Source organism: Rhinopithecus roxellana, chromosome 2, assembly GCF_007565055.1.
Source record: "Rhinopithecus roxellana isolate Shanxi Qingling chromosome 2, ASM756505v1, whole genome shotgun sequence".
NCBI lineage: Eukaryota > Metazoa > Chordata > Mammalia > Primates > Cercopithecidae > Rhinopithecus > Rhinopithecus roxellana.
In genome coordinates, this window is record NC_044550.1 from 80,478,213 (window position 1) to 80,501,278 (window position 23,066).

Sequence of the window (23,066 nt, forward strand, 5' to 3'; positions counted from 1 at the left end):
AAAAGATAAGTAAGACCCTATGCTGGGCAGATAATCTACTGTAGTACGCAGATTTGTTATCAAATAGACTACAATGTATTTAAATTTTGTAGGAGATGAATGCACAAGGCCCTTAAGCTACATTGAAGGCTGCCTAAGGCAGTATACAAAATGAGTGCTGAACACTTAAGGAGAATGTGCATTTTAATTTTAATGTTTGATGCTTGAGGAAAAGATTACATCATATCACCCATCTTCCCCACATACTATTTGTGTTTCTCACTTACATGGTAGTGTGCATGTTATTTGCTTACCTTTAGTACATGAATTCAGAAGAAATATCATTTAACTCTGTGCTTAAAGAGGATATGTAGAAATAATTGACGCAGCTAACATGAGAAGGCAAAAAAAAAAAAAACCATAAAGAAAAAACTAACGGACTTTTTCTTTTTTTTTTAACAAAACAGTTGAGACGTCATTTGGGGTAACCATAACGTCGTTAAGGCTGTGGCGTCACGCCTCTAAGCGGATACGGCAGAAGTTTTGGGGCCAGACACAAGACTTCCAAGTTTGAATGGGCAGCGCAGACAGAACTCGGGCAAGTTTTCCAGTCGTGCCGCCGATCCCAGACAGGCCCAGAAGACACAACGAGAACCGTGAGCCCTTACGAAAGCCTAAAACACTGAGCTCGCGTCCTGCCAGGCAGCAGACGCACAAACCTGCGCCTCCTAGCGCTCCCTCGGGGTCCCCCCTACTCTTTCCCGAACCCGCTAGAGGTCTGGAGGAGGAGGGGCCAAGGGTGAGGAGGAGGGGCCAAGGGCAAGGAGGACAGTGTGCGCATGCGCACTCGGTACCCAGTCAGTGAGCCAATAAGAAATCTCGCGAGGGTTGAAAGTCGGTGGCGTAGGTAGTCGTCCTGGATGCTGGCGAGCTAGATGATATCTGCCAGAGGAAGAGGAGGAGGAGGCGGCGAAGCGTTTTCCCAGCCTCAGTCTCTCTCTCGTTTTCCTTTTCCCTTCCCCCAACCCTCCGCCCTTCTCTAAATCAGCCCGCCTTCCTTGACCTCAGTGACCCGTCTGGCCCCGCCCATCCTCGTCGACGTGATTCCCGCCGTGAGGTAAGCGCCGGTGGAACCTAGAGCCCCGCGGAAGAGCAGAACGTCTGGGAGTGTGCAGCTCCTGGGCCCGGCTCAGGCCCGTTGCGGAGGCGCGGCGCGGGGGAGCGCTCGGGTGGGAGTCTCGCTCCTCCACCAGTTTATTGCGACGTAGCCACCCAGGCCTAGGCCTCCCCGTCCATCCCCGCCGGACTCGGCCTCTGGCAGCAGCGGGTGACGCACACGGAACATCATGTCGTCCGCGGCCGAGCCTCCGCCACCCCCGCCTCCCGAGAGCGCGCCTTCCAAGCCCGCAGCCTCGACCGCCAGCGGCGGGAGCAACAGCAGCAACAAAGGCGGCCCCGAGGGCGTCGCTGCGCAGGCGGTTGCGTCTGCGGCCAGCGCGGGTCCCGCAGAAGCCGAGATGGAGGTGAGGGCGGCTTGCGGCGTGGGGAGCGGGCGCAGCGGGGAGGAGGAGCTGGCTCCCTTGCCAGATCGTGGCGATCGGACGCAGAGCCGGGCTTCTCTCTCTGCACCAGACTCAGCTTCACACCCTGTGGATACGAAATGATGCTCTCACCCTTGCTCCCTTGTTCTTAACCTATTCGAGCCAAGCAAAATGGATTTCCGGCTCCTCACATTGAAATTACTTGTCTCTTTCGTGAATCTTGACAAATCTTTGAACGCTCTCAATGAACAGATGTTCTTGGTTACCGTGGCCCAGGGAGACCCATCGTTTTTTTCTCACTAGATTCCCATAATTCCCTCTCCTACCTCTGAATGTGGTTTTTAGTTTCCACCAAACTTCGGGGAAGGGCGAGGAGATGACCCCTTAGGAGCGGGATGCACGGGCGGGGTGAAGGAGGCATTTAAAAGCAGCGCGTCTGAGGACTGGGGCCTCCTTTTCTTCTTCCCGTTCCTTGCGGGGGCGGTATCTGTTCTGGGCAGAAACAATGGCGAGAGCTGGATGGCCGAGTGCGCAGTGGGGATAAGCGGGGCGCAGCTGCTTCTGTGAAGGGAGAGGAAGCCCCTCCCAGGCACTGTTCCACTGGAAGGGAAGCAACCGAGGCAGCAGCGGCTGTCTCGGATCCCCCATCGAATTTAGGGGGGATGAGTAAGTGTAGGAATGAATTAGAGAACCAGGCGCAGTTGATCGGCTCTCAGTCCGGCACTTTTTCTCTTTTTGGCCTCTGGCCTTAAAAAAAAAAATTAGTACCACTTGGCTGCCGAGACTTCTGGGTTTGGGTTGGCCAGGGGATGTTGACAGTACTGAGGGGCTGGAAAGATGAGGAAACTGCCAGGCGGGTAAATTGGATATGCTTCCAGGCTTTGCAATATCTGGGGAAAAAGTAATTGCTCCTTCCAATTGTTATCCTTGGCCTTCGACCTGTTTTGAAATATTTTGTAAGTCGGAGCCCAAAGATTTCTGGGATTTTCCTATCCTTAGAATGAAAGTAATACTGCTCCGAAGATGAGTCTTGACGCACATTGTACAGTAAGGAAATGGGAGCGTAGTTTACCATTGAGGCATTTGGCACAGTAGTTTTATTTGGGTAGCTGGGGTTAAGTAACATTAATGTTAGTAATCTTTTAAAGAACTTTTAGTATGAGGGCAGGTTTAGTGACGTAGGAACTCCTGATAGTTCCTGTAGTTTTGAGTGATTAAGATAAGATTTCTTTCAAATTAAAATATATTCAGTGTTGTCTTTTTTTTCCCTTAAGGAGGTGGTTCTTTTGGGTTACCAGGGCTCTTTAACTTGAATTCCCGTTCCAAGGCTTAAGGGGTTTGATACAAAGCAATTGTGTGTAACTGTGTAGTTTCTCGACAAAAATCTGTTTGTAGTTATCCTCAGCCTCTCTCAAAGGGGGGTCTGCCATCCAAACTTTGGAAAAATAAATTTTCACCAGAGGTCTTGTTCATATCTGAAGACAGAGTAATTTTACGCCGAAAGCAAGTCAACTTTTTTGACTTGAAGTTGCTATTTTAAATGAAAATTGATTTTAAGTTTAAATGTGAGTATAGATGTTATCACTACCGTATTAAATTAGTGATATTTTCATTTGCCAGATGGGGAAATTGAGTTCTGCTAGGTAGAACCTGTGATAAAACTCAGGTCTGCCTTTCAGAGTGAGCCTTTTCCCACCCATCTTGCTCTGCCGTGTTCTTACCAAAAAAACGTATTTGGCAGTTCAATTTATTGAATAACATAGTTATTTTTACCTTCCTAGTATAGAAATATTAGGAATTTTATTTTTTATGCATCTTATGACTGACTCATTTTTTTTTTTTTTTTTTTTTTTGAGACGGAGTCTTGCTCTGTCGCCCAGGCTGGAGTGCAGTGGCCAGATCTCAGCTCACTGCAAGCTCCGCCTCCAGAGTTCACGCCATTCTCCTGCCTCAGCCTCCCGAGTAGCTGGGACTACAGGCGCCCGCCAGGTCGCCCGGCTAGTTTTTTTTTTGTATTTTTAGTAGAGACGGGGTTTCACCATGTTAGCCAGGATGGTCTCGATCTCCTGACCTCGTGATCCGCCCGTCTCGGCCTCCCAAAGTGCTGGGATTACAGGCTTGAGCCACCGCGCCCGGCCGACTGACTCATTTTGTTCAGTTTTTTGTTGTTGTTGACATAGTGTGATTTTTTTGTCTTAAAATGTACTGTCAGTTTCCTGTTTAACAAAATTCAGAATCACTGCAATTCATGATAAAAACTAAGTTTGAGCACACATGCCTAATATATGTCACAACTTAATCTGTTTTGCACTTGGAAAATGAATATTTTATAAATGCCTTTTTCTTGTTTGGAAGTATGATCTAAGGTGTTTTTCTAAAATCACAGAATAAACTCAGCATGCATGAATTTGTTTTGTGTGTGTGTGTGTGTGTGTGTGTGTGTGTGTGTGTGTGTGTGGCAAAGCTGATTTTCCCAGAAATAGCCTCCCGATGTATTCAGTTACTTTTTTTCTTTTTGCATGATACTAACAGGTCAATGGAGCAACTTATTTTTTAGTTATCCTTTTGGCAATGTGGAACTCTTCTGTGTTCATCCTCATCTCTGTTGACTAGATTGATATGCCAATAATATGATGTCAAAATGCCTGGAAGTCAGTTTTTTTTTTTTTTTTAAACTATGGAAGAAATAATAACTACTGTTGGAAAGCACAATTTATTTTTGTAGGTTGCATTTCATGACATTTTTGAATTTTGTGAACGACTGGGTAGGTGGCTTTGTCACTTACATATGGAGACCAGAGATTTATGATGAGCATAGGGTCACACAAGTGCCAAGGGTCTTAACAATGAAGTTATACTTGACTTAAGGTCATTTTACCTTTTATTCCAGTACCATACCAGGTCTTCTCCCCACAACCTCTTGGTCACAGATAGTTTTACTACAGCGTGTATTGCTAAGCATAGATTTGTGCATCTTTAATGAAGATTATACTTCTGCTGATTTTTTTTAATGGATGAATAGAACTTTGCAGTGTAGAAGTTGTTGATTTTGTTGCTTGTCACATATGAATGTCAGGATAAATACATTTGCAAGAATAACGTTTATTACTAGTTTAGGACTCAGACTGTAGTTAGAGTATTCAATTTAGGCTGGGAGAAAAAGTTTTTGTAATATTCCAGATGGAAATCAGGGTGACTAATCCTGATTTCTTTGTATACATTTGTGTAGTAGCATAGTAGATACTGTAGTTTTGTGACAAAAAGGGAACTTTTCCCCATATTTTATACTGTTTAATTTGGTTTCATGGTTATTACAGAAAAGAGAAACAGATTGGTTTGTATTAAATGTAGTTTTCTTTTAGGATGATGAAGATAATCTTGTGTTCTAATCTTTGCAACAACCATCCAGTTTATATGGGTTAAATAGGTTGTTATCCCCATAGTATCTAATATCATTTTATCAGTTTTTCTGTTAGTTTAGATGACAACCATTTAAGTTTCTAGGAAGTTTGAGGTGAGAATATATTATTAGAGATGTGGTTTGGGCAGAAATTGGTCTGTAATGGTAGTTTACTATTTGTGAAGACCAATTCTATTTAATGTTTTCTTTCTAGCAGGAAGTATTTGATGATGCGTCACCTGGAAAGCAAAAAGAAATCCAAGAACCAGATCCTACCTATGAAGAAAAAATGGTATGTTCTAGGCTTATGAATAGAGTCTATAAAGAAAACTTTTTATTAGGTGATTAAATGTACTAAACGTCTATCTTAATCCATTTTGTGTTACAACAGTACCACAGACTGGGTAATTTATAAAGAAAGGAAATTTATTTCTTAGAGTTCTGGAGGTTGGGAAGTCCAAGGTCAAGGCCAGCATTTGCTGAGGGCCTTGTTGCAGCGTCATTGTATGGAGGAAGGCCAAGAGAAGAGAGCAAGACAGGACTGAACTTTCTTTTATAACAAGCCCACTGGTGATAACCTCCTCCTGAGATAATGACAGTAATCTTTTCCTAATCACCTCTTATTAGGCCCTACCTCCCAACACTGTTGCCCTGGGGATTAAATTACAACATGGGAGATTTGGAGAGGGACACAAACCGTAGCAACATCTGTTCAGTTTTGTAATTAGGGCACAGATATCCATTTGAAATATGTGTAATGTGGAATACTATAACTTCCGTATCTTATGTGTCTATTTAAACCAAATGGAAGTATTGTATGAATTAACATAATATGACGTCATTATCTGGTTATGTTAACGACACCTTTAAAAATTTAACCTTGGAAGTGAGGTGACCAGAATAGTTCCTCAATGTATGTTTATTCTGCACCTGGCTAGCATTATACTCTGCTAGTTACCAAAAAGAGAAATATGCTCCTTGCTCACAGCATTTTTATATTATAGATGCGATCTTTACAAAAAGAACATGACATTATACTGGAGTCATTCAAGTCCCAGTTCACATTCTGTATCGTCTAAGAAACTTCTCAAAACTGTGACTTGACTTAAACAGTACCTACACAGAGCTTTAACTTTAAATTCAGTTTTAATAATAATATTAGTGGCTAACAGTGAATGTATGCCATATCTGGCCCTGTTCTGAATGCTTTATATGAATTAAACTCATTTAATTGTATTGAAATCTTAAAAAGTTAAAATAACAATGTATTAAATAAGAATACCACTACACAGTGTGCTCCTGTAGGGGAAGAACAGTGTTTTAATCTTTCTTTCTGTCTTCAGTACCCAGAACAATATCTGGCACATAGCAGATCTTACGTATTTTTTAAAACATACTTTTTTCCTTTGACTTTCTCTTCCAAATCAGTAAATATTTTTGAATCTCTTAAATAACTTCAAAATCTTAAAATTATGATATGTATTCTATGTGCATATAATACTATGTAAATTATAAATGATTTATCTTGAGGTTTGATTTGTTACGTAGTTTACATATATATATGTAGCTGTCACCTTTTTTGCTATCAAATTTAGAGAGAAAATAGATTTGCCTCTGTTTTTTAAAGTGAATACTATTTTGAATACAGTCTACATATTTTAATACTGCTTTAACTCTTTATAGTTTAGATTCTGACACTATACCAGTGAATCTAATTGCCAATTCTGAGGCTCAGTTTTAGTTTCTTGATTTGTGCTTGATATTGTTGACCATTCCTCAAAAATCTTGACTTGCCTTGAAAGACATTTTTCCCTTGATAATATCCTCTTTGCTTTTTTATTCCTTTGTCTTTCCTTATTAAAATTTGAACATTTCTTCCTAGACAGTTTGATTCTTACTGGTTTTTACCTGGTATATTTAAACTGAATATTTTCAAATACTTAACCTCTAGCCCAGAAGCCTGTTATCAATATTTTCATTTACTTTAAAATCCTATTCATACCTCTTACTTGAGAATATCCAAAACTGTATTCATAATTTTTACTTAACATATCTTAGCGTTACCTCAATGAATGAAAACTCCTCTTCAGGTATACTCAAGATGTCCATGACATTACTGCATACTTTTTAATAATAAGTTTACTTACAAGTTTATTCTTTTTTCCATATCACCCTTGTTCAGTATTTTTCTATTATTGCATGGATTATTTTGTGCTTCTTTATTTGCCCCCTTTCTTATGATCTGGCCCCTTCTGAGTTTCTTAACAGTTTTGCAAAGTATTATTTAGGACACAAATTTGACTGAGAAATGGAGGTTTTTCAGTGGTTTTCTACAATGCTTTTCATTTTCTTAGTGGCATTTATTGGAACTCTTCTCATTTCTTCCAGGTTTTTCAGTCTCCCAGCATCATTTCGTTTTTTGACATCGTGATCTTCACCTGAACAGTTTTTTTCTAAGCAGGCTCCCTTGTCATCTGCTAGTTCCTAACCATAGATAAGTTCACTATCCACTCTTCATTCTTGAACCCCGAATGCTGAGTACTACTTCAGAAAACTAAATACTAGTGCTGATTGGTGCCAGAATAAGTGTATGGTTTTTATTTTCTTGGACTTTTGAGTATTTATTGCCTGTCAATCTCATTTAGCCATTCTAAAATGTGCCCACTCTGATCAGTCTTTCTTCTCCATTTCTCCCATGCCCTCATTTTCAGTCTTCCTCCACAAAGAATTGCAGGCCTGTCTTTATTTTCTTTCTCTTTTCAAACATATGTATAGCTCTACTGTCCTACCTCATTTCTTCCTGTCTCAGAGAAAGAAGCTAATCCAAAGCTATTCACTTTAATTTCCATTTGATTTTGTAATTGATTTCTTCCAGGTTGCTAATCATACTCTCTTGTTCTGCTTTTTAGGTTCTGTTAGTTTTTCTCCCTCAAGACATTTCAGTTTTAACCTTTTAATTCTCTCAAGCAGTTTCTCTTGATTCCAAACATAATCACAATAATTATTTTTTTCGGTCCAAACATCTTCTAGATGCATGCTCTTGACTTATCTTTCATTATCTATAAATTAAGAAATGTAATTATGTAAAATTTGCATTCACATATGTATCTTGTTCAGTACTGTAAAAACAGTCCGTAATTTTGGGAAACATAAATAGCGGAGGCTTGTCATCTGTAGGGCATTACTGGGGTTCTAGCATGTTCTCAGTCTTGTTATTGTGCAGATTCATTTGCTGCAATGACTGCCGTTTGTGACCCAATGAAACACTATAACCATGTGCCTTCCTAATAGTAAGTCGGGCTTCAGTTTTTACATTGGTGTGACCTTAAAAAATGATTGTGTTCCTTTTAAAAATACATAGTTGTTACAACATTATGGCATTTGGATACTTCTTGTGTTTGCTAGGCAATTGTCTTTTTGTAATTCATTCCCAAACTGACATTTTAAACATTTATAGACGAAGATGTTGACTAATTGGTTTCCCTGTTTATTGAGCTTTTCTTGTCTTGCTTCTCCTTTGTTTCATCAAACTATTATTGTTTCTGTATAAAGGCTGCCTAATGGCTCTCAATTTCATTATTTTTATGAAAATTTGTCTTCAAGACTCTTAATGGTTTTTTTTTTTTTTACCCAAGTAAATGTCTTCCATTCTCTCGGTTTTATAATAGGGAACATTCAAAGGGGCAGATGGCAGATACAAAATGAAGGAATAGTATCAAGCCCAATATCGTTTTAAAATTTGTCACATTTTTTTCTAGCTTCTGAATAAATTCACTTGTGTTGCACAGTGCCTCTTAATATTTTAAAAATTGTTCCAATCAACTATATTGAAGTATTATTGACATAAAATAATTTTAAGTTTGCAATTCAATGACTTTTAGCAAATATTTATCTAAATACCGTCACAATCATGATGCAGAGTAGTTCCATCATCCCCAAAAAGTTTGCTCCTGCTCCTTTATAATCAGTTCTTGCTCCCACCTTCTTGCCACTTCTGATCTGCTTTCTGTCACTAGTTAGCATTTCATTTAAGTGGAATCATACAGCCTGTAGTCTTTTGTGTTTGGCTTCTTTCACTTTGCATAGTGCTTTTGAAACTCATCCATGTTGTTGTATGTATCTGTAGTTCTTTTTTTGGGGGGGGGGCTGAGTTCATTGTATGGAGGCATGATTTCTGAAGTTTTAATTGATACTCTGATAAAATGTATCTTAAATTTTTTTTCAGCAAACTGACCGGGCAAATAGATTCGAGTATTTATTAAAGCAGACAGAACTGTTTGCACATTTCATTCAACCTGCTGCTCAGAAGACTCCAACTTCACCTTTGAAGATGAAACCAGGGCGCCCACGAATAAAAAAAGATGAGAAGCAGAACTTACTATCAGTTGGCGAGTGAGTAATAGTTTAAACTTCATAGTTCAACCAAACTTATTTTTGATAGTCTTCAGTAGAAGCATAAAATCACTATGATAAATAACTTAAAACATTATTTTAGTGCCATTATTTATTTGGCCTTGCTTGACTTGGCATGATTTAGCCATAAATGTATAAGTATATAAAAATATGCATATTGGTTAGAGCACAGTGGCTCTTGCCTGTAATCCCAGCATTTTGGGATACCAAGGTGGGAGGATTGCTTGAGTCCAGGAGTATGAGAGCAGCCTGGGCGACGTAGGGAGATCCCATCTCTACAAAAAAAGAGAACAATAGAACTGTATAACGCCTTATTTTTTGTAGCATTACACAGTTTATGAATTGTAACAATCATACTGAGTATAGAATTCAGATGTCATGTCATTCCTCAGAGAGGAAGCAAATGCAGAGGTTAAGTGGCTTGTTTAATATCACATTGAAAAATGATCCAGACTTGAATTTGAATCTGACTTGGGTGTGCTCTAAGCTCCTCCATCACATACAGATGTTGACGGTATTTTATCTAAAGTGTGGTGTGTGGGATATTGTGATGACTTACATCACAGCAGCTTGTTTAAACTTTTTGTTGCATACTTAGTTGTTTTTATATAAATTGAAGTGTCAGGTTGTATGCCGTCCTTTGGTGGTTGTTGAAAATAATTCTTACATGTTGAATTGGAAATTCTCTAGAATTTTTGTCCTGGTTGGATAAATAAGATGTTTGATTAGTAATAGTAGATTTAGGGCAGTCTTGGCTCCCTGAAATGGCTTTGTGTAAAATTCCCAAAGTGAAAACTGTGATTAGTAATTAAAATACAAAAGATTGTCTAAAAGAAATTTCAACAAGGTTAAATTCACTACACAATTTGTTGAAAGGGAAGTATGAGCTTCATCTTGAAGGGGTTATCATTGTAAGCATAATACCTTTTATTTGGGGTATTTCACTCATTCAGTATATCTTATTTCTCATCCGTTGTGACCAAAGCACTATTTTAATACTTATTAAAATATTTCAGACTTCAGAAGTTTGCAGATATTTAAATATCATTAGTGTCATGGTGTGAAACTGGAAACTACTGTAATGAATATTGTTATGAGATAGTCAATATGATGTCTCGAAAAGAAACACTTCTGTTACTCTTTTCTATTTTATTATTATCCTAATTGGAAATACATAATACATTGTTTGGCTTGATGTGTTATATAGTGTTACTGGGGAGAAAGAGTCCTAGTTAACAGATTTCTTTACTCTTGAAACCATTTTAAATGGGAAGCTAATTTACCTAAAGTAATGAGGGTGATAGTATTGTCTTTGAGTATCAGGAATACATTTTTTTAAATCTTTTTGTTGTTTGTTTTTATTGAGACAGAGTCTTACTCTGTGACCCAGGCTGGAGTGCAGTGGTGTGATCTCGGTTCACTGCAACTTGTGCCTCTGGGGTTGAAGCAATTCTTGTACCTCAGCTGGGGTAACAGGCTCACGCCACCAAGCCCAACTCATTTTTGTATTTTTAGTAGAGATGGGGTTTCACCATGTTGGCCAGGCTAGTCTCGAACTTCTGATCTCAAGTGATCCACCCACCTCGGCCTCCTAAAGTGTTGGGATTACAGGCATGAGCCACTGTGCCTGGCCAGGAATACGTTGTTCTTTTTTTTTTTTTTTTTTTTTTTAAGGCATTCACAATTATATTCAGTTTTTAACAATAAATGACAACTCAACTTTTAAGTTTTACAACTGTAATGAGCATTTTGAGAGTAACTATAAAGGATATTTTATAAAAATGTTAAAATTATCTCCCAGTTTATGGAGAATAAATTGGGGATGGAAGTAGATCTTTGTACTCAATTTCATAGGCTCAGAATGCAGAGAAGTACAAGGAATAACAGACTAGGATGTACTGATTATGATTAGAAGCATATATAACAAACAAGAAGGCCCTTGAATTTCTGAGGAATGCTTCTATCTTGGAAGGCCAGTTATCCTTTTACCACGCATGTAGTTTTGGTAGAAATGAAGTTACAAATTAGATTCAGGGGTCTCAGTAGAGGCAGAATCTGCCTTTTTCCAAATAAGATGAAAATATTTGTTGAAAGTGTCAGAATTGGGGAGTAAGTATTAATAGTTTTATTGAACCGAGCCCTTTAGAGATTAATTGACAGTATTAAAACTTGAGAAAATCAATTTTCAAGGGGGTATATCTGATTCTCTTAGGATGTAGAATTTAGATGTGTACTTAAAAATATTTTTGGTTAATCCCTGGTCACTGCTTAAATTTCTGAGTCCTCATGCTGCCCCTTTTGCTCACAGTTGCAGTTTTAAACATGTGGTTTCTGGAACTTTTTTTCCCTTGGCAGAAAGATTTTTAAAAAGGTGTACACTTTAAAATTCAAATATTGAGATTTTCTGACTACATAGTTCTTGAAATTTGACTATCATATTTGAGTTTATTGGGTTGTGGTTAATCTATAATACTGCTATATTTTAATAACTAATGTATATTTTAAATAATTATCTAAAATGTTGCAGATTTAAATTTACTCATATTTTCTACTGTTTACTGGTTGATGCCTGTTAGAAATTTAATTTTGTGGAATCTTGGTCAGCCACTTGACTATGATGTTGAAATAGTAGCTGATAATTAAAGCCAAAACTCAAATCGGGTAATTTTGTTTTCATCTTAACAGTTACCGACACCGTAGAACAGAGCAAGAGGAGGATGAAGAACTATTAACAGAAAGCTCCAAAGCAACCAATGTTTGCACTCGATTTGAAGACTCTCCATCATGTATGTTAAACACACTTGATTTTTTAAAAAATTGCCCTTTGAGACATCCTTTGGTTAATGTTTTGGATTTGTGTAGGCTACTATCTGTGAAGCAAATTTTTAGTAATCTTAGGTGTTTATTGGTTGTGAAATAAACTTCAGATTTTGATGGAGATGAGAGCATATTATATGACAGTAGTGCTGTATTTCAAAGTTATATAAAATGTCATTGTGTTTGTTATTGCCCTGAAGTATATGTAAAACTAGGGATCATTTTGCTTTATTTTTGTCCCAGATAAGAAAACTAATTTATTTTAAAAAAGGTACTTCATGAACACATCTGCTTAGTTATTTTCTGATGTTTTTATATTAATTTGTTTTAATATTTTGTGAAATGTATTTGTTTATTGGTTAGCTTTTTATCCTCAAGTATTTTTCAAAAGGAAATGAGGGGTACGCTGTGTACATATTAAAAAAGAAAAATCAGGTGACTGTTATGTATATTTGGTAATTATTCTGGGGAGCAAAATAAGTAGTATACCCTGAAAGAGAGCACATTGGAATGTATAAGATATATTGGAAAAGTAACTTAGGAATTTCCTATTTCCTTTTTTTTTATTAGAAAGAAAATAAAATCCCCAGATAACCTGTATCTGGTCTTTATGAAAGCTGAAAATACTTGGTTAGGAACACTTGGGTTGTCATTAAAAAGACAAGAGGCCAAAGAGTCTCTCGGAGCAGTATATGGGTAACGTAAGAACTGAGTTGTTGGAGTGGGTACTCTGATTCCTGCAGTCATGTTTCCTGCACTTGGTTATCTTCCATGTCCAGCGTATCCACTTCAGACCATGGCAGCTACCTGTAGTACTTTGGAACTTGCACAGTTCCTATTCTTCAAGAATCCCTTAGTAATGAAAATGAAGTCAGTAGATATTGTAGGCCCAGATGAAGAGATTGCCTTGTATTTCTTGTCTTAAAATGCGTATTGTGCTTTTCTTTTGTTCTTAGATGTAAAATGGGGTAAACTGAGAGATTATCAGGTCCGAGGATTAAACTGGCTCATTTCTTTGTATGAGAATGGCATCAATGGTATCCTTGCAGATGAAATGGTATGTGTTGGTAGATTTTTTGAAGGGTATGTTTTGTATTTAAAATATCTTATACATTAAATTGACAAAAGTTTCTTACAGTTTACAACTGTTAACAAATGGATCCTCTCTGAAACTGGTATAAGCAGCTTGCCTTAATTGCGTGTGATCTATATTTTAATTGTGAGAAATTTCCATCTGTGAAAATATAATAAATTTAAAAACAGTACATTTGAGAAACATGTTTTTGGATGACTTTTATAGTACACTGATTTGTTTCCTTCCAGTTCTGTAAAACACAAGTGAGGTCATTAGTTGTTTATAAACGATAAGCATTTTTTCCAGGTGGTAGCTTGTACAGTTCTTATAAAACATTTTATCTTTTGTTAACTACTAGTTATGTAATGAATGTTTTAAAAAGTTTCCTTATTGCTATAGTGCTAAAACGTTTAATTGGTTGAAGAAAGTATGAAGTCAAAAGAAACGTGTTTCAATGCTAGCTCTGCTAGATGGCTTTGGGAATGTCACTTAAACTGGGCCTTATGCAGGTGATAATAATACCTCCTTTGGAGACTCGTGAAGATTATATGACATAACACTTACAAACTTTGACATATGTTAAGTTTTTGCCATTTATTAACTATTATAAATATGTGGTATTTCTCTTAAATATCTATCTCTGTATGTTGGGAGGTATAATTGTGAAATAATGTTTTTGTTTTTCATTGCTTCACGGTTATTTTGAAATCTTTTAGGGTCTAGGAAAGACTCTTCAAACAATTTCTCTTCTTGGGTACATGAAACATTATAGAAACATTCCTGGTCCTCATATGGTTTTGGTTCCTAAGTCTACGTTACACAACTGGATGAGTGAATTCAAGAGATGGGTACCAACACTTAGATCTGTTTGTTTGATAGGAGATAAAGAACAAAGAGTAAGTTTCTAGTATTTCATTGCATTTTTGATGCCAAAATAATTTGAATTCAGGCTTGAGTATGGGTATAGCAGAAGGAAGGATAAAAGCAACGGGATCTTCGCTAATATTAATATTTACAACTGTAGCATCATCTTGGTGGATAAAAAACAGCACTTTGGGAGGTTGAGGCAGGCGGATCATGAGGTCAGGAGATCGAGACCATCCTGGCTAACACAGTGAAACCCTGTCTCTACTAAAAACACAAAAAATTAACTGGGTGTGGTGGCACGCGTGGCCTGTAGTCCCAGCTACTCGGGAGACTGAGGCAGGAGAATTGCTTGAACCTGGGAAGTAGAGGTTGCAGTGAGCCGAGATGGCGCGATAGAGCAAGGCTTCATCTCAAAAAAAAAAAGAAAAAAGAAAATCATACTGGGAAGAAGACACTGGAAACTGTAGAAAGCTGTAAGAATATATTGTGTTTCTCTCCCTTTTGGGAGTGGTTGTATAAAATCAGTGGTTTTGCTCTCATTAGAAGTATTTTCTCGTTTTTAAAAGATGTTTTGAAATGTGAGTTGGTTGGAATTTAAGGAGCCACATTTTTAGATGAACGTGTGTAGTGGTAATAGTCATAGAATTACGATTTTTAAAGACGGTTTAGTCATATATAGTAATTTGGTGATTTATTATGGTATCTAACAAAATAAGTTAAAATTTCGATCAGTTAACAACATCCTTGTGGGAAGAAGAGATGGAAATAATAACATTAGTATGTAAAGTTCAGATTTGGAAATCTATTCAGACTCTACTAAATAGCTGTGTACTTGTTTTTTATTTCCCCTTCATTTACCTGTGAGTGATAAGTCTAGATTTTTTTTTTTTCCTTTTCTAGTTATGTTGGGTATTTTAAATTATCAATTTTTGTTTGTTTGGGAGCCCAGAGAGTGGTAAATACTTAATAACCACTCTTTGCTTCAGTTTTCTTACCTTTAAAATAATACTGTTAGGAATGTGTTAATACATTTACAAACCTGAAAGGAATGCAGATGCCTACTACTGCTAACTATCTTTCCGCCCTCCTCCTTTATGTTAAAACCTCCCTCTTTTTTGTCTAAACCTGTCTCCTAAGGATATCCATATCTAGTGGAATTGCAGAAAGCCATTTTAAGTGTCTATTGAATTTTGCATGGGTTAACTTTGTCAGTTTTTTTTTTTTTTTTTTTTTTTTTTTTTTTTTTTGAGATGGAGTCTTGCTCTGTCTCCCGGGCTGGAGTGCAGTGGCTGGATCTCAGCTCACTGCAAGCCCCGCCTCCCGGGTTCACGCCATTCTCCTGCCTCAGCCTCCCGAGTAGCTGGGACTACAGGTGCCGCCACCTCGCCCGGCTAGTTTTTTTGTATTTTTTAGTAGAGACGGGGTTTCACCGTGTTCACCAGGATGGTCTCGAACTCCTGACCTCGTGATCCGCCCGTCTCGGCCTCCCAAAGTGCTGGGATTACAGGCTTGAGCCACCGCGCCCGGCCTGTCAGTTTTTTAAAACTTAATGGTTCTGACATTTAAATGATTGATGACGTTACTTCAGTGTTAAGAAAACTGATTCTAAACGTTTGCATAATATAGCTACTCCTTTTTGATATTCCCACCTCCTTTTACATATTAGATTACTTGTCATCAGTAAATTTAATGCGTGGTTTATTTCTGTGTGATGTAATTTTTTCTCGTTACACAGGCTGCTTTTGTCAGAGACGTTTTATTACCAGGAGAATGGGACGTATGTGTAACATCTTATGAAATGCTTATTAAAGAGAAGTCTGTGTTCAAAAAATTTAATTGGAGATACTTAGTAATAGATGAAGCTCACAGGATCAAGAATGAAAAATCTAAGGTAATTTGATACTTAGATGTGAAAAGCTTTCCTGTAAGAATTTGATTAAAGTACAGATTTTTTTTTTGTTTAACTTTAGTTATGAAATACACGTGCAGAACGTGCAGGTTTGTTACGTAGGTATGCATGTGCCATGGCGGTTTGCTGCACCTAGCAACCCATCATCTAGGTTTTAAGCCCCGCGTGCATTAGATATTTGTCCTAATGCTCTCTCTCTGCTTTCTCCCCACCCCCTGGTAGGCCCTGGTGTGTGATGTTCCCCTCCCCGTGTCCATGTGTTCTCACTGTTCAGTGCCCACTTATGAGTGAGAACATGCAGTGTTTGGTTTTCTGTTCCTGTGTTAGTTTGCTGAGAACGATGACTTCCAGCTTCATGCATGTCCTTGCAGAGGACATGAACTCATTCTCTTTTATGACTGCATACTATTCCCTGATATATATATGCCATATTTTCTTTATCCAATCTATCATTGATGGGCATGTGGATTGGTTCCAGGTCTTTGCTGTTATAAATAATGTAATATGCAGAATATTCTCATGGTGTATTTGGTTCTTTTCTTTCAGTTGTCAGAAATAGTGAGGGAATTCAAGACTACAAATAGACTATTATTGACTGGAACACCTCTTCAGAACAACTTGCATGAGCTGTGGTCACTTCTTAACTTTCTGTTGCCAGATGTGTTTAATTCAGCGGATGTAAGTATTTCCTGATGCTTTCTGGTAATAATAATATTTTGCTTAATGCTATATATTTTTGTAATGAAAGTGGCCTGTCTTAGCATGGCTTGAGAGTAGTATTAATTTTTTATGCTTTTATTTACATAGTTAGCCTGGTATTATCTCCTAGGTTGTCTCTGTATAATGGGAATTTACTTTTGTGCCTTTGGTTTCAATCTTACTTCATTATTATTATTATTTTATTTTTTTTGAGACATAATCTCACTCTGTCATACAGACTGAAGTGCAGTGGTGCGATCTTGGCTCACTGCAACCTCCACCCCCAGAATTCAGGTGATTCTTGTGCCTCAGGCTTCCCAATAGCTGAGATTACAGGTGTGTGTCACCACGCCTGGCTAGTTTTTGTATTTTTTGTAGGGATGAGGTTTTGCCATGTTGTCCAGGTTAGTCTGAAGCTCCTGCCCTCAAGTGATCTGCCTGTCTCGGCCTCCCGAAGTGCTGGGATTATAGGCGTGAGCCACCAAGCCAGGCCTCAGTCTACTTTAAATCATTGTTTTCTCTATCTGAAATGGCATAAAGTGTCACTTCTATTTGGTAAGTCATGTTGGCCTGATTTTGTTTCAGTGGCTCTAGGTTGACTGGTTATGGTTTTAAGGTGCTGCTCAAGGTATTCCTGAAGTGATTTGTATGCCTCACATTGCTTATGTTTTAAGTCCCAAGGGTGACTGTCAAATTTAGTGAAATCTGTCTGGCTTTTCTTTTATTAGTCTAACAAACAAATAGAACCTAATCTTTATGGATTATTTGTAGTCATAGAAATGATAGCAATGGTTAATTAGCTATTTGAACTGTTAATAGTAATATAATAGCTATGTCAAGAGTTTGTGCTATTAGAAATTGCAGGGTTTTTTTTTTGTTGGACCAGCGTTTATTTTTGAAGCTTTGTTTGCATAGCTGGCATCTTGTGTGTATTGGAGGGATTTGAAGACCTCCACGTTAGTATATTTTTGTACAGTTAAGTTATAAAAAGGTATTAATTTTGTTTTTTTCTGTTGAAGATTATTTGGAAAGAATAGTGATTTTGTGCTGTAAAAAGATATTTAATCGATCTCGAAAAGCAGTTTTAGTTTCGATTTTACGTATTTTGATGTTCTTGAGATAATTCCTTTTTTCTCACTACATTGACACTTTCATTTACTTTAGTTAAAGCAATGAATTCTAAGATTATGTTTACTCAAAAACAAAGCACATATATAATACATATTTTCAAGAGATGAGGTTAGGGAAACTGTCCTTGTGTCCTAACCAAATATTAATGAAATGCTGGTAATTTCAATTTCATTTAGTAAGTTTGATTAAAATTGACATTGTTCTGTAAACTCGTATTTGAGAAGTCTGAATGGTCTTAGAGAACAAACTATAAAATGTTTTCATTTTCAAGCTTTTATGAAAATTGAAAGATATTTTTCAAGAATATTAATTTTCTAATTCTATAGAACTTGCTTTCCAAGTTTTCTTTTTACTGTGAAACTTGTTATTTTGATGTTTTTGAGAAGAATATTTAGAAGGTAATGTGATTTCTGATCTACTTGTTTTAAAATTTGTTGATAACAATGACACATGAAAAATGGGGTTGGACTTTTTTTTTTTTGTGGGTTACAATTAAAATTACTAATTCTAGAAATCATTTCTATATCTGGTATTATAGGGTATTTATTAATATTATCTCTGATCTGAGTTTTTTTTTTTTTGTTGTTAATCTAGGACTTTGATTCATGGTTTGATACGAACAACTGCCTTGGGGACCAAAAACTAGTTGAGAGGCTTCATATGGTAAGTATTTTGGAGTAGTGTTAAAGCATATTTCTGATGGGAAAAAGGATAAAGGTTTAAACTAGTAGATTATTTTCCTACCAATAAAAAGCACAATGGCTTAAGCATCAGATCTGCTTGAATTCTGACACTTAACTATTACATCTTACAATCAATGTAGGGGATGATGTGTGGTTGTTTCAGTGTTAGAACCTAGAGTGGAATCCTGACTTAAGGGAAAAAGTAATCTCTTACAGTTATACAAAGTACAGTGGGGGAAAGAAGAATTGCATAATAAATATAGACAAGTTTTTTTTGTTGTTTGATCTTGGCTCACTGAAATCTCTGCCTCCCAGGGTCAAGCAGTCTCTCCCCACTCAGTGTCTAGAGTAGCTGGGATTACAGACACTCGCCACCATGCCCAGCTACTTTTTGTGTTTTTTGCAGAGATGGTGTTTCACCATGTTACCCAGGCTAGTCTCGAACTTCTGAACTCAAGTTATCAACTTGCCTGCCTTGGCCTCCCAAAGTGTTGGGATTATAGGCGTGAGCCACCACGCCTGGCCTTATAGACAAGTTTTTAAAGCTTAGTTCAATTAACATTCCATAGAAGAATCTAACAAGTTCACTTTTGAAAGGGCTAAAGATCCATCTGTTTTGTCTTAAATCTAGTGACATTGTGTGTAAGCAACTGCCTTGCATAATGAGCAGAGTTGGTATGTTTTTGCTTTGCTGTATAGCTTTGTTTTTACATACAGCTTCCTGGGACGGTTCTCAGGTAAAAGTTGGTAGGTAGAGAAACTTCTCTAACAGACTCCAGATTAAAATACCCTGGTCAGCAGGTTAAAGCAGAAGCTTATAAGAATGTCATATGAAGCCCTTAATGACCTAACTCAGGAATTTTCAGCCTCCTTTGACATTTTGGTCTGGGTATATCTTTGAGAGGGGTAAGCAGAGAGGGGAGAACGTGATTGTCCTGTGTGGTGCTGTATGTTTAGTAGCATCCCTGACACTTCTACTCACTAGATGGCAGCAGTGACATTCCTCCAGTTGTGACAACCAAAAATTTCTCAACATTGCAGATGTCCCCTGAGGAACAAAATTGCCCCTCCATGACCTAACCTTTTTAACATTCTTTGGCATCTGTTTTACTACTTCTTATATTGAGCTTTAATTTGACAGATTGCTGACCCCACTGTCAGTTTTCTCTATGCATTGTGGTAATTCTAATCTATTTTTGCTTATCATTTTTGCTACATCTAGAATCCTTTTTCCTGATCTCTTGACTAATGCCTAGTCCAAGACTCAGTTACATCACCTCCACTGAACCAGCCAGGCTGAGGCTGGCCTAGCCATCTGTGTATTCCATCTTTAACAATCTGAGCACCCTAACATTATAGGACTTTGCAGAAGACATTGAGATGATTCACAAGTGTTTTCCATACTGGATTGTAAGCACAAAGGCAGGAAGCACATATTTATTTGTCTTTATATACCTGGCACAATGCCTAGTTAGAGTGGATATTTGAGCAGGGAAAAAAATTTAAGTTCAAGATTGTTCAAATATTTCATTATAAAGTACTTTAAAATTCTTAAATACTGAGAGTTTTGTTAAATATTTGAAGGTAGTAATTTCCTAGCTACCTTTATTTCAATTCAGATGGCATTCATGCGTCTGAGCACTCTCTTCGTATTTACTTAGACCAAGGATTGTGGAGTGTATATGTAATCTTGGGAGTAGAAAAGGAGGCAGAAGAACGTGAATTTTTGCATGCATTTTTTTTCCCCTTATTCCTCTGCTCTTGGCTTTCCTGTAGTAAATACGTAGGTACATCTAGGTAAAGCAAATGAACAACCCACAGAGCAGAATCAACCAGATTTGGAAACTGTTTTATTCACAGGGTATTTTGAAAATGCTTATGAAGTCAAGGAGAAGAGGTCTTGTAGCTACCTCTCTATTTTCTCCTGCTCTTTACTTTGAAGTTTCTAGAGTAGCACCTGTGGTCTCATAATGAAAGGAAGGTTTAGAAGTCAGTATGGATATGCTTAGGAATGAGATAACTCTTATTTAATGTGTTAGTTATCTAATGCTGCAAAAGAACCCCTTATTCCCTCCACCCCCCAAAAACACCTTAACCCCCTTTAGGGGTAAATAAGACTCCCTATTTCCCCCATCCCCAAAACACTTAATAGTTTATTAACAACGCTAGAATTTATGGGTTGACCGGGTGGTTTCTTTGTGGGTTACACCTAGGTTTATCCAGTTAGATTTATTTAGCTGGACAATGCTAGAAGAGAACCAGTTGGAGCTAAAGGTCTTCACTTACACATCTGGCAGTTGCTGGCGCCTGTCAACTAGGGCTAAACTAGCTTTTCTACATGGTAATATTAGAGAGGTGTTGATGATATTTTCCCCAGTGATGTCTAATTTGTTTTGTGATATAGTCACTGTTTTTAAAAACCAGTGTAGATAGAACAGAGGTACAAAAAAGGGTATTTTTAGTTGTATAGTTAATTTTAAAACTTACTGTTTTATGAAAATGAGTGAACTCATTTTCGTGGATTACATATATAACGTGGAAATGTCTCATTGTTTAATAAAAGAAACCAGATATAAATAGGTGCTTATTGAGTGAGTCCATGTATATAAAGTTAAAAATGATAGGCGAAATTAATTTATAGTGTCTAAAAGTAAGAATATTGCTTACCCTTGGGAAGGAGAAGAGGGGATAGTGACTGGAAGGGACACAAAAATGATTTCTAGAGTGTTCTATTTAGGTAATAACATGGGTACTTTTACAGTACTTGAATAAAATTTCTAGAACTGCACACTCATGATTTATTGAAGTGTATACTTGTATATTCCTTCTGTAAGTTAGGACAGTAAGTTTAAAGACCAACCATAAAAGAGATCTTAATGAGACCCTTGCCCATTCTTAAGCAATGTTAGACAGTCTGCATGCAAGTAACTAGTGTTAGACCTGAAAGGCAGCAAATTGTTGAAAACATCATTTTAAAAATTTACTATTGTTTTTAGTATTTTATGGTAGTATAACAAGTACATACTCATTATGTATACAGGCACATCTCATTACGCTTTGCAGTGCCTCACAGATACTGTATTTTTAAGAAAAATTTACTTTTCAAAACAAATAGATGGTTTGTGGCAATCGTGTGTCAAGGAAGTCTGTCAACACCATTTTCCCAAGGCTTGTGTTTACTCTGTTTTTAAAGCAATAATGTACTGCTCTAAATGATGTATCACATTTTTAAAGTAATAATGTATTTTTAAACTAAGGTATGTACTTTTTTAAAGACATGATGCTATTGCACACTTAATAGTGTAAATGTAACTCTTAGATGCACTGGGAAATGTGACTTGCTTTATTGAGGTAGTCTGGAACTGAGCCTACAATATCTCTGAGGTATGCCTGTATTGAATAAGTAATGATCTTGTATTATTACCCTTCAGGAACCCAGTAGTAATAAATTATATACAGTTAGCCCTTCATATCCATAGGTTCCACATCCATAGATTCAATCAACTATGGATTGGAAATATTTGCCCCCAAAACAGATAAAAATAAAATGGATGGTTCCATCTGTGTTAAACATACTGACCTTTTCCTTGTCATTATTCCCTAAACAGTATAGTGTAACAAGTATTTACATAGCATTTACATTCTATTAACTGTTATTACAAGTAATCTAGAGATGATTTAAAGTATATGGAAGGATGTTTGTAGGTTATATGCAGATACTACATTTTATATAATGGACTCGAGCATTTGTGGATTTTGATATTCAAAGGGAAGGGGACGGGAACTCGTCTCCCATAGATACTGAGATATGACTATATTTGCAGGGAGAAGTCCTAAGAAATCACTTGATACTCATGAAGAGAAATTTCTTTTTCATATATTTTATGTACAATTCTAAGATGCTGAAATATGACCTTATGTGTAATATTGGTATTACCTATTTATTTTTGTCCTTTTTGAGGTTTTGCGTCCATTCCTGCTTCGTCGAATTAAGGCTGATGTTGAAAAGAGTTTGCCTCCAAAGAAGGAAGTAAAAATCTATGTGGGCCTCAGCAAAATGCAAAGGGAATGGTATGTGGTCTCAGATACACTTGATAGCACTATTGATTCTTCCCTAAATTTCATTTGTATTTTGTTTTCCTAATTTGTGTTTTCATGGAATTGCAGTTTGCTGGATTGAACTCAACCTGAAAAGAGTTTTCTCGTCATGTAGTAGAGGGCTTGTTCATGAAGTTCGTTATAGAAAATTTTGAACCTACTAGATGACAGAATCAGGATGGAAGGCTTATAAATCCAAAATTAAAATTGGGATTTAAATAAATGGGTTTCATATGAAGCCATCTATTTGGGTTTTTTTAAAAGGAAACTGTGATGGCACAGTGTGGGAAATACACGGTTCACTTAGTAGTTCATAAATACTGGATCAGCAGTGTAAAGTGGCTGCAGAAGAAGATACTGTTATGTAAGTGTAGTGTTCAAAGGGGGGGAAATAAATTTACCCTTTTCTTTACTGGTCTCATTATATTTCATGTATATTTAAGTGCATACTTAA

At 37.2% G+C, this 23,066-nt stretch overlaps 1 protein-coding gene across 2 annotated transcripts in view; it reads left to right on the forward strand.

Moving 5' to 3' along the window:
* The first annotated feature begins 840 nt into the window (after positions 1-840).
* Positions 841-23,066, forward strand: part of SMARCA5 (SWI/SNF related, matrix associated, actin dependent regulator of chromatin, subfamily a, member 5) — a 41,335-nt gene continuing 19,109 nt past the window's right edge. The window contains exons 1-10 of one of the 2 annotated variants that reach the window (XM_010356729.2): positions 841-1,502; positions 5,135-5,212; positions 9,146-9,312; positions 12,019-12,119; positions 13,107-13,207; positions 13,942-14,121; positions 15,828-15,983; positions 16,548-16,679; positions 18,426-18,494; positions 22,476-22,585. In XM_010356729.2, coding sequence (XP_010355031.1) covers positions 1,326-1,502; positions 5,135-5,212; positions 9,146-9,312; positions 12,019-12,119; positions 13,107-13,207; positions 13,942-14,121; positions 15,828-15,983; positions 16,548-16,679; positions 18,426-18,494; positions 22,476-22,585 — 1,271 coding nt within the window. In that variant the 5' untranslated portion in view covers positions 841-1,325. The remainder of the gene's footprint in view (positions 1,503-5,134; positions 5,213-9,145; positions 9,313-12,018; positions 12,120-13,106; positions 13,208-13,941; positions 14,122-15,827; positions 15,984-16,547; positions 16,680-18,425; positions 18,495-22,475; positions 22,586-23,066) is intronic. The other variant, XM_010356730.2, reaches the window with a different exon arrangement.